The sequence below is a fragment of the Poecilia reticulata genome, linkage group LG17 (genome assembly GCF_000633615.1).
Source record: "Poecilia reticulata strain Guanapo linkage group LG17, Guppy_female_1.0+MT, whole genome shotgun sequence".
In the NCBI taxonomy this organism is placed as follows: Eukaryota; Metazoa; Chordata; class Actinopteri; order Cyprinodontiformes; family Poeciliidae; genus Poecilia; species Poecilia reticulata.
Genome location: NC_024347.1, coordinates 14459269 through 14470876, shown reverse-complemented (window position 1 = coordinate 14470876; position 11608 = coordinate 14459269). Strand labels below are relative to the sequence as shown.

Genomic DNA, 11608 nt, shown 5'->3' with positions numbered 1-11608 from the left:
ATCCATCCATCCATCCATTTTCTTTACACCCTTGTCCCTCAGTGGGGTCGGGAGGGTTGCTGGTGCCTATCTTCAGCTAACATTCCGGGCGAGAGGCGGGGTCACCCTGGACAGGTTGCCAGTCTGTCGCAGAGATAGAAAACATATTCAGCTATATCATCCCAATTACATGTTTTCCTGATGTCGTTTAACCTATAGATGGAAAGTTTTGGGTCATTGCCATGTTTCATATTGACATGTTTCTCAAACACCTTCAAAAACAAAATTATGGTGGTGGTGATGGTTAACTGACCAGGCCATGTTATAGAAAAGTCTCCCGAAAATTTGACAATTCCAAGATAAAATAGATTTTTAGTTGTTTCACTGAAATTCTATAAAACATAATTCTATATTTTATGTCAACCATGTCCAAATAAATCGACTTTGGTCTCAATTGTCAAAAAAAATGAAGGTCACTGAGTACTCTCAGGTCATCTTTATCATCTCAACGAAGATTTAACTAAATATCCATGGACTATTTAGTTAAATCTACATCATGGATTAACCTGCAATCCAAACATCATGTTTTCATGGACTGATACATTTACCGCTCAGTACAGTGGAGAACTGTTAGAAATTTCTTTGTACAAATGCACAAAATAACGCAGCGATTCAGTTGATTTTAGTGTCAATCCGTAAACCATTTCACCCGGTGGCCAAAAGGTGTAAGTGCAACCACATTTCTGTGAATTGTCAAAGAAATCCCATAGCTAGCTTAAATATACTTTAATAATATATAGACCTTAGTTTCGAGAAACATAAAGCTTTTCATATTGCATCCAATGATTTTTTAAAAATGCATTTTGGCTTTACAGGTTTAGGTTTTAATTATGATTCATCGTCTGCCTAGTCATCAGTAAATATATTTTAGAAAGGATCAAAGTTATTTTTCCAATTTTACTGGAAAAAATGTTTTTGGAAGCGTGTTTAATCAGTGTTAAAAATATTAAAAAATATTTACTGAATTAGGAGTTGTGATTCAGACAATAAATTGCAGTACCTGAAATAATCGCCAGGGGGAATAAAAGGCCAGCATGAGCGTGTGGACCACTGCAATTACGGAAAGCGATGAAGTTTGTTGTTTACGCCTACAGCAGGTTGAAGATGGCCGCTGGAGACAACAGCGGCAGGCTTCCTTGCCTTAGTTTCTCCGGCCCGGGCCCTTTGGGAAATAGCCAGCCCAGCAACAGCGTTTTCTCAATGCCAGCATCCAACGGGGGAGCGGTCGGTGCAGCCGGGGGAGCACAAGGAACTGCGAGGCGACCTAACCCGCAGCTGGGGCCTGGCGGGGCAGACGGCAGCGGCGTTTCGAGCGGAGCTCCGCCGACTGCGCAGAACCCTCTGCAGCCGCCCGCTGCGGCAGGTGCTGCTTCTGCGGCAGCGGGAGCCATGGCCTCCCCGGCGTCCAATATGATAAGCAGCGCAGCGTCGAATGCCTCCCCGGCCACCGCACCGAGCGCCACCCCAGCTGCAGCGTCCGTGTTGGTGTACAGAGAGCCGGTGTACAACTGGCAGGCGACAAAGAGCACAGTCAAGGAGAGGTTTGCGTTTCTCTTCAACAACGAGGTGCTGAGTGACGTTCATTTCTTGGTTGGCAAAGGCATGGGTGTTCAGAGAATACCAGCTCACAGGTAAGAGGATTTGCTTCAGCAAGAAACAAACGGCCTGGAAAGACCGAGCTGACCCCTCCTCCTGTTGTTGTTGCTGCTGTGGCGTGTCAGGTTTGTCCTGGCAGTGGGCAGCGCAGTGTTCGATGCTATGTTCAACGGTGGCATGGCGACCACTTCCACGGAAATCGAACTCCCTGATGTGGAACCAGCTGCTTTTTTGGCCCTGCTAAAGTAAGAACGTTTTTTTTATTATTATTATTTAAATCTATGTTTTACTGCCAATTGCAACAATGTCTTCTGTTTCAGGTTCCTGTATTCTGATGAAGTCCAGATCGGGCCTGAGACTGTGATGACTACTTTGTATACAGCCAAAAAGTATGCGGTTCCTGCCCTGGAGGCTCACTGTGTGGAGTTCCTGAAGAAAAACCTCAGAGCAGACAATGCTTTCATGCTCCTTACACAGGTCGGCTTCCTTACCTAAAGAGTCAGAATCTGCAGCTCCAGAGGAGTAATATTTGTTGAAAACCTTAGTTTGAGTGTGGATTTAAAACTCCTTGCATCAAAAACTTTAACGATGCTCTTTCAGAAATAATACAGACGTGACAGAAAAGTGTTAAGTTTGCTAAGCACTCTATTTCAACTAATTTAAATTATAGGAATTTTGTTTTCATAACAAATGAAAGTAGTGATTTTCAACTTGATGGAAAATGACTGGAACTGTCACAGGGATCACTCACTGATCCTTGTGACAGTTTTAAGCATAAAAGCATCAAATTTGGTTGAAGGGTTTTCAAACTCTGAATGAGAAAATAGATTTTTAGACTTTATTGCCCTCAACTTTCATTCATCTGTTCATTGTCCATTATCTGTCTGTTGGTCTATTAATGTATTTTTGTCCATTTGTTTTAGTCCCTTTGTCCAGCTAACCATGTATCCGTTTATCCATCCATAAATGACAATTTGATAGTGAACTTCTGTATTTACAATTCAAAATTTGCTGAGAAATTTGAAGAATTTGACTATGAGTTTGGGAATAGTATTAAGTTCTTTAATATGCATTTGTCAAAATAAGTACCCAAGTTAAAACGTACAGATAAAACGGAGCGCTTGTAGGCCTCATTTATGTTTTGGCAATTATATGTTTGGTATGCTTAACACAAATGTGTAGAATACAAATTTTCTTTTGTACATTTTTATTGCTTAAAAATAAAGAGTAAACTCGGGAGCATTCACTACGCTGATGTTACCTGAAAATCAGATGATGTTTTAAAAGTCTGATGATGCATCACGTTGTTTTAGGCTCGTTTGTTTGATGAGCCACAACTTGCCAGTCTGTGTTTGGAGAACATCGACAAGAACACCGGAGATGCTCTTGCCGCCGAGGGGTTCACGGACATAGATCTGGGTAAAGACTCACTGTAAATTTTGACGTCATTTCTCCATGTTGCATTTAGTTGTTAGTGTTGTTTTATAAACGTCACGTTTGTCTCCTTCAGATACTTTGGTGGCGGTGTTGGAGAGGGACACTTTAGGAGTGAGAGAGGTGCGTTTGTTTGGCGCTGCCGTTCGCTGGGCTGAGGCGGAGGCTCGCAGGCAGCAGCTGCAGCCCACTCCCGAGAACATGCGCAAAGTCCTGGGGAAATCCCTCACGCTCATCCGCTTCCCTCTCATGACCATAGAGGAGTTTGCAGCAGGTTAAGAAGGGCACAGTTGAACACCCATTAACCGCATCCGTTTTACTTTCAGATCGCTGCTCTGACGTTGAAGTCTGTTTTTGGTTCGTGTCGTTATCCCCCAGGTCCTGCCCAGTCTAATATTCTAACCGACAGAGAGGTGGTGAGTCTCTTCCTCCACTTCACAGTGAACCCAAAGCCTCGTGTAGATTTCATCGACCGTCCTCGCTGCTGCCTCCGCGGGAAGGAGTGCAGCATCACCCGTTTTGGCCAGGTGGAGAGCCGCTGGGGCTACAGCGGGACGAGCGACCGCATAAGGTGTGTTGAGATCAGGCCTTACGTTACCTTACGTTGTGAAAAGGACTTTATCTAACGGATTGCCAGTGCTGTGGGCTGGTTGAGACAAATGTCTTACTTATAAACCAATAACAATAAAACATTTCAGCATGAAATGCGATCATTTAGTTTTGCATTTTTGAAGCTCAGATATTGTTGGTGTCTGAATATATTTATCTAAAACGTTAAGATTTAAGAAGCTATTTTTTAATTATGTCCACCTCACTTTGTTTTACAGGTTTTCTGTTAACAGAAGGATTTTTGTGGTTGGATTTGGACTTTATGGCTCCATACATGGACCTACAGACTACCAAGTCAACATACAGGTACCGGCCCAGTATTTACAGTGTCTTTTAAAAATATTCATGCCTCTTGGCTTGAGATTTGTTCATTTTGTCACATTAAAACTACAAATCTGTATATATATTTTTGAACTACAACACCTGGAAGCACATAATTGTTGGGTGAGGGAAAAATGATACAAGAATCCCCCCCCCCAAAAAAAAAATTCCCTGGTTACCTTTCAATAAAATCGAGTGCAACAGATTGCCTTCAAAAATTCACATCATTTGTAAATGGTCAACCTGCGTGTAATTTAGTCTTTGAGTAAACAAAGCTGTTCTGTGAATACCGTGGAGGTTTTTGATGATTTTGGAGAACAAATATAATAAAAACCAAGGATCTGTAAAATAACTGGTGCTCTAGTGGAGGTACAACTTCCAGGAGGACAATAGCCCTAAAACATAAATTGGTTTAGCTCAGAGCCTGTTATTGTTAGAATGACCTAGTCAAAGTAAAGTCCTCCAATTGAGAATTTATAGAACTTAAATTGACTAAACAAATGTTGCTGTTCAGATATGCTTCATCCAGTCTGACTGATTGAGCTATTTTGGAATGATGAACACATTTCAGTCCGTGTACTCTGACAGTGTAAAAGTGTTGGTCTGTCGCATAAAATGCCCCSAGATACCTAGAGTTTTGTAACAAAATGCGAAAAGGTTTATGTGATATAAATAATTTGATAAGGCACTGTACTTGTATGAGGCAAATCTTTCCATATTTTTAGTGGTCTTATGCGATCTTGGGTATTTGTGCTCCGTTGTAGATAATCCACACAGACAGCAACACAGTGCTGGGGCAGAATGACACAGGCTTCAGCTGTGACGGGTCAGCAAACACCTTCAGAGTCATGTTCAAAGAACCAGTCGAGATTCTACCCAACGTCAACTACACTGCCTGTGCCACACTGAAGGTCAGCAAGAAGAGAGACGGAGAGAAATGATGAATATGGGAAAGAACCCACAGATTTGGGAGAGTTTACTCATCTTGCTCTGTGTGTGTCTGACAGGGTCCAGACTCTCATTACGGGACCAAGGGAATGCGAAAGGTAACACACGAGTCGTCCTCCACCGGCACAAAGACCTGTTTCACCTTCTGCTACGCGGCGGGCAACAACAACGGCACTTCAGTAGAAGACGGACAGATCCCAGAGGTCATCTTCTACACATAGTCACCTCAGACGTCCCAGCGATCTTCCATCAAATGTGACAACCCGACACCAGCGCAAGGCCACACCTCAGCAGCCATACTGGGGACTAATCTGTCAGACTTCGGTCTGTTCCCTCCTCACAGGGCGACTGCTAGCKGCACGGGAGGACAAATGGCTGGTAGACCACGTGGGGTTGTTACGCGAGGCGAAGTCAGTCATCTGACGCGCTGCCACCTCCCTTAGTGCTCTAGATTTACAAACCAGCTCCGAGAAGGATTGAGAGATGTTAGGGAGGGGGTCTCTCAGATTATTCACAGTATCTTTGTCACTGCTTCGGGTTGACAGCATTAAGCTTGACACTGAATTTTTTCTTAAGCTGTAGGATTCTCCTCCTTCTGCTCCATCGCTTTAGCGCAAAGGAGACTCAACTGTACGAATGTACAGTTTATCAGATTTGCCAAGATAAAAGTCCTTGTAGCGTTTTGTACAGAGTCGACTCTGCATCAACTGTAACTTCCACACACTGATGGACCTCATAGGCTTTCATGAAAACTTGTCAAATTTGAACCAAACTTCGTAATAATGTCAAGAGTATGACTAAGGTGAGCGTTTTTCTGTTTTTTACTTAACAGTACAATCTGTGATATCTTGTGTCTTTGCTTGGTAGTTGCCTATACCCGGTATACATTGCACTTCTCGGCCTTGCCTTCGTTTATTTTTGTTGCTCTATGGATGCACACTAACTCTTCTTCAGATTTTTTTTAAGCTTTATTTTAAAAGTTGTGGGTGGAAGAGATTTCTTTTTTCTCTTGGTGCTGAAGTTGATGGGTTGTATATTAAAGTGGCATTTATTAACATTATATATGTAACTTGAAATAAATGGCAATTAAATGAGGAAAAAACGATGTGTAGCTTTTTTATATAACAGCTTATTGAAATGGGACGGGATTAAATATTAGCATGTACAATCAGTTGGATAGAAATACCAAAATTAGAGAATGAGTCAGAACTTGCATTATTTTTTAACTTAAAATCAGCTTTTTTTTTTTTAGTTTATCCCACAAACTGTTTTGTGACTAAAGTTTACTCCCCAAAAACATTGGTTTTGTTAGTAAGCATGTCTATCTCACTTGGGGAGGATTTCCCATTAGGAAGATCTATTTGTGTCTAAACTTTAACTTCCTGGCTGATGCCTTTTTAGATGTTGCTTTAACATTTCTTCACTATGCCATCTATTTTTTTTATTTTATTTCTTTAGCAAATCAACCTYGCTACATTTTGTAGTTCACAGTTCACAGGTTTTCTGCCTTGTTCCTTCAAATCTGATGACGGTCATTAAGATCAAACAAAAAAATATGGTCTGTATACTAAGGTTTTTATCTCTAATTACGGACTCCAACTTGGCTTTTAATTTTGAAGTTTTAGCTTCTTTCTCTGAGTGGTGGTCAAGGATTTGTTTCACTACGAATAAGTAAATTCCTTTCCCACATTGAACCAGCATCAATATGCTTTTGCTATCAACATGCCCATTTTGCACCAACAATGTTTATATTTTGCATACAGTCTCTGCAACCTTGACCTTGGTATTTTTGCAATTGCGCCCAGGGACAATTGAAGCTTGAAGCTGTTCAATATTATCGAACAAGAGTAAATTCTCCATCAAAATCAACGCTTTGTATTGACTTGAAAACGCAATACTCTAAAAGTGCTATGATAATAATGTGATTGAGTTGGACTTCACTCACATGGCTTTTCCTTTACCAATATAAAGAATATTTTGCTGTTAATGTCATAGAATGTAGCTTAAAAAACCCCAACCTAAACTAACATTTTAAAGCGTATGAATCATAGTTTCATGAGCTTGATGCTGTCCTGCGTTATTACCGAGAGCCTGAAATCCAGAGACCAAATAGCTTTGTACTATAATCATGATCCAATTGGAGTGTAACTGAATTTGAATGTCTTTCTAATTGGTCTGATTTGATTGTGCAGTATATTCCTGTATAGAAATTGGATCTGTTTGTCTTCAGATGACAGTTGTAAATTGTGACTATATAAATAACTAAACTGAAAGCAGCTGGCATTTTCTGTCAGACATGTGAGGGATGGGAGGATCTGTTACACAGCATCTGTGATGGGGAGAATTTTTTTTTTCTTTTTGTCATTTTTGTTAGATCCGATTTATCTGATCTAAAGGAAATGAGAAGTGGAAATCGTTTAGTACGAGGCTTCATAAACGTTTGATGAAATCTGGGCAACTCATTAAATCTTAAAAAGTTGAATAATGAGATTACTCACTGTTCATTCATTACTTTAGACCTTTATCAGAGGAAACCAGCTGAAATGAATCAAATTAAAATAACTTGTGCTCCACCTGCGCTCTGCACGGTGCAGACACAACGCAGCTTCTCCTTTGCCGTGGACGTCATTGTAAAAGGTGGAAAAACACTGAAAATAGGCCATGATTTTTAAAAGTCGGTCAGGTAATTTGCTGAAGGCGTGTGCCAAAAAACAAAATCGCACATCGCAGCAACAGCAGATGTCGGGAATCATGTTTATTTATGGACTCTAATCATTTAAAAGAACTTTAATCGTGACTCGGATGTGATACTTGGGATGAAATCCTTTCACTTTTTAATTTTTTATTTATTTCTCACAGTTTAGGAGAGAACAGAATCTCAGGAGTCACATCTTTTTATTTTATTTATTTTATTTCATTACATCCACTGAACAAAAAGCTCCTGTTCAGTCGGTTTTACTTCTGTAACACTTTTTTTTCCTGTGGTTTCTGTGGTTTACATCTGGCCATGATCCATTCATAAGCATTATTGCAGCAGTATCACAGTGCACTGTACAGGCCCATCCAAGCAGATACGTAGAAGGAAAGGGAGAGGTGAAGTAAAATAACCAAAGAAATGAGGAATAACTGCCTTGATCCAATTGTTTTCTAAAACCCTCACCCTAGGCACTTGGTGTACAGTAGCTGTGAAATGACGAGAGAGAAAAAAAAACAAACTCATCCACTGCTCCCACTACCTWACAGCTAAAAAGCTTTGATCTGTTCTGGGCTCCGAGTTAAAAATAAACTAACTTTGTGATGAATCTTTAAGCCTGTGCAACGGTTTTTAAAGTGCCCATGGGGTGGGGTTTTGTGTCGATTTGGTATTTTATAATCCAGAAGTTGGGAGTTTACAATTTGTCCAAGTAGTTGTCGAGGGCCGGTATGCCCTCCTTCAGACCTTTGCGTTTCCTAATTTCACCGACGACTTGGAAGGGTCTACTGGTGTCGTCGCTGGGATCGCCGGGGAGGATCTGCCAGTGGTCGAACACGCACTGAGGGAAGGCCTGGCCGCCAGTGTTACTGCGCAGGTCAGCTGTGAAACCTGAAGGACAAATGTGTAGGAAAAAAATTTGTTTTTATTAATAAAAGTACTTTTATTGTACAGTCATATATTTATCATAAGAGAAGATCTTGCTGTGTATCTGTTCACTGACTGACTGTATTTGCAGTACTTTGCAAATATATTCACACTCGATTTTTTTTCACATTTTTCTTTAACCAGCTTTTGTGCGTCTTATTAGGTGTCTATGTGATAGACTGAGGAACAAATAATTGCAAAATAGAAAGAAAATGACAAGTTGTTTGAAAGTTGTAAAAATAAAAATCTGAATTTGTATTTGGGTCCCCTTGAGGTAACACTATGAAGACAAGTTTTTCCACTTGTTTTGCAAACCTAAAAAGTGAACTTTCTTTCACATTCTCTGCAAAATAGCCCGATCTGAATCAGACTGGATGGAGAGCGTCTCTTAACAGGAATGTTTAAGTCTTAAACCAGATACTCGTTTGKATATACGCCATATGTCATTATGAATTGATCTAAACAACAATATTAGCTCTTGCTGTGAACCTCTGCCCCAATCTCCAGTCTTCTGCCAACGCTCCCTGCTAAAGAAAAGAACCACGCGTCACAGTCGGGTTGCTGTGTTCATGCCAGGGTGAAGCAACGGACTTCCTTCCCATCCAGATATAGCACCTTGCATGTGTAACACATGGAGTTTAGCTAGCAATTTAGTGAACTTGAATTTATTAAGATGTAATGTAGAGGAACTCTGGTTGCAATGTCACATTTACTCTCACTGAAGCTCAGATTCAATGCAATCTTGAAGCAGGATTCAGATAAAAGTGACCTACCAAAGGATTCATTGACCGGCAGGTACGCTTTCACCACAAACATGGGAGTTCCCATTACTTGGGATTCCTCGAAGACGTGTCCACGCTTCTTGTTTAACACGCCATAGATCCCACCGACCACCTGCTCCGGGCACTGCATGGAGAGAAGGCATAGAAACAAGCGTACTATTGTTAAAGTGCCAAAAATATGCAACCTCTCAAGCCCGTCTAAAAATAAAAAACAACATGGGTGTGCTGTGGGGGTGCAGGGATTAAGCACAACCCAGGTATGGAAGCTTAGTCCTCGAYGTGGCTGTCGCAGGTTCGATTCCCGGCCTGGTGACCTTTGCCGCATGTCTTTCCCCATCTCTCATTACCAACTCTCCTGTCAATTAACTATCAAATACAGGCCACTAGAGCCAATAAAACCTTAAAAAAAAACACAATAAAAAACATGAAAATGTCAGCTGTGAAATACAAGGCGTACTTATTATTGCAATTATTGTACTCACATTTTCCATTATCATTCCATTAACATTATTGTTGTACATATTAGTTGTAAGATGTGGGGGGGGGGGKGCAGGCATTTTTCAAAAATAATCTACCTAAACTGGATTTTGAATGCATCCGAAGCATAGTTAGTTAACAGAAAGCAAAACATATTGAAGTGTCTTAAGAGGAACCGGGACGTCCAGAGTCGATCCCATTGAGGAGACAAAACTACTGACTGAAATGTCTTTGACCCCCCAACATCCTACTTAACACCAGTAGTTGATTCTTACAGCTTCTTTGTCAACTCGTGTGTTTTTCTGAATCCTTTCAGAGTCGATCTGAATCCTATCTCCATACCTGTATTTCCACAAGGTAAACTGGCTCCATGAGGCGAGGCTGCGCSGTGAGCTGGCAGGCGTACAGGACCTTGCGAGCGGTGGGGATAATCTGACCTCCMCCGCGGTGAATAGCATCTGTGTGTAGCGTGACATCATGGATGTCAAATCGGATTGCGCGCATGTTTTCTTCACATAGTGCGCCCTAAAGGGTTGAGAACATCAGCGATTACCAGATAACTAATTACACACAGCAKAACTGTAGCTAAACAGAAGAGACGACGACARGTCAATGCACCTCTTTGGTTGCCCACTGGAAACCAGCCACCATGCTGTCCTTGATCTCATTGAGGTACTGGACTCCCTTTGTGATGTCTATCAGCAGATTGGGCCCGGTTCCATCGGGACCAAAGCACCAGATCTTCCTGGCCTCTGTCACCTCCCAYTCGTATTTTTCGGCGAGGTAGCGCGCGCGCGCTTTGAGCTCCTGCCGAGCGGTGACCTCCCCTTTCTCGATGTCTTCGGCCAGGCCATCCGGGAAYGGACGGGACTTCATGAAGAGACGATTGTGCTTGTTGGGTGACTTGGACAAACACATCTGATCGGACTCTTCTGTCACTGTCTCTCGGTAAGACACCACCGGGTCAGATTTCTAAAATAGAGGAGAGGAGGAGGATCAGAGCACGTGTGGAGGTGCGACTGTACGACGACCAAATGAGGACACTGAAGAGTCTACAGGTCAGGGGAGTCAAACTCATTTTCACCGTGGACCTTGTCGAGATCGCACATGTTCRCAAGAGCCAGTTGCGCTAGAATATCTTGATGAAACCCATTAACAAACTGTTAAAATATTAATAAATAGATGTCTCTGAAATCGATAAGTACTTCTTAAAAATAAATAATGTTTAACATCTTCTCACATTGATCAGTTTCTCCAGGATTTCACAATTGTTTTTCTGCTTTTTTGTGATCAAAATCACAGATTTTGTGGTGCTAATTTTGAAAGAAATGCAAAGAATATTACAATATTTCACTTACGTATGACAGCAAATGTGACTTTTGTTTCTCACCGTATCGATCATCACTGACTGCAACTCGASATCAAGTAAAAATGAGGCCRTAACAGTAAAAGTAAGAAATACTGCCACCTGCAGGTGGGAGTTAGAAGTCACTTATTCACAATGTTTTTGATCATTTTTGCAGGAAATTTGAAGTAAACTCACAGTTATGCAGTAGCACAAACAAATACAGATGCATGTCGACTTTTGCGTTAATTTCTGAGACTGTGGAATCGCAAAAAACTGGAGGAACTGTTTCATTTAATTTAATAAGTGGAGTCTAGAGGGCTAAATAATAAGCTATGGCAGGCCGGATTTAGCCAAGCCTTGAGTTATAAGGGTTATGCTAATTTCCATGTAGGCAGTGTTTTGTGGAAACTGTAGAAAGAAACTTGCCTGAACCTT

The 11608-nt window shown here is 41.3% G+C and overlaps 2 protein-coding genes across 2 annotated transcripts in view; one reads left to right on the top strand and one right to left on the bottom strand.

Annotated features, from left to right (window-relative positions):
* Positions 1-1043: 1043 nt before the first annotated feature.
* On the top strand, positions 1044-6050 carry LOC103479454 (BTB/POZ domain-containing protein 2). The gene is made up of 9 exons (XM_008433873.2): positions 1044-1670; positions 1761-1880; positions 1956-2112; positions 2949-3054; positions 3146-3343; positions 3448-3640; positions 3897-3984; positions 4764-4910; positions 5007-6050. Exons 1-9 carry the CDS (start codon positions 1108-1110, stop codon positions 5166-5168), a joined length of 1734 nt encoding a protein of 577 aa, XP_008432095.1. The 5' UTR covers positions 1044-1107; the 3' UTR covers positions 5169-6050.
* A 1783-nt stretch (positions 6051-7833) lies between these two features.
* The window catches only part of LOC103479455 (elongation factor 2), a 10631-nt gene continuing 6856 nt past the window's right edge, over positions 7834-11608 (bottom strand). Inside the window, exons 11-14 of the mRNA XM_008433874.2 lie at positions 10444-10797; positions 10168-10350; positions 9340-9472; positions 7834-8530 (exon numbers count right to left, since the gene is read on the bottom strand). Of these exons, the coding sequence (XP_008432096.1) occupies positions 8337-8530; positions 9340-9472; positions 10168-10350; positions 10444-10797 (864 nt within the window). The 3' untranslated portion in view covers positions 7834-8336. The remainder of the gene's footprint in view (positions 8531-9339; positions 9473-10167; positions 10351-10443; positions 10798-11608) is intronic.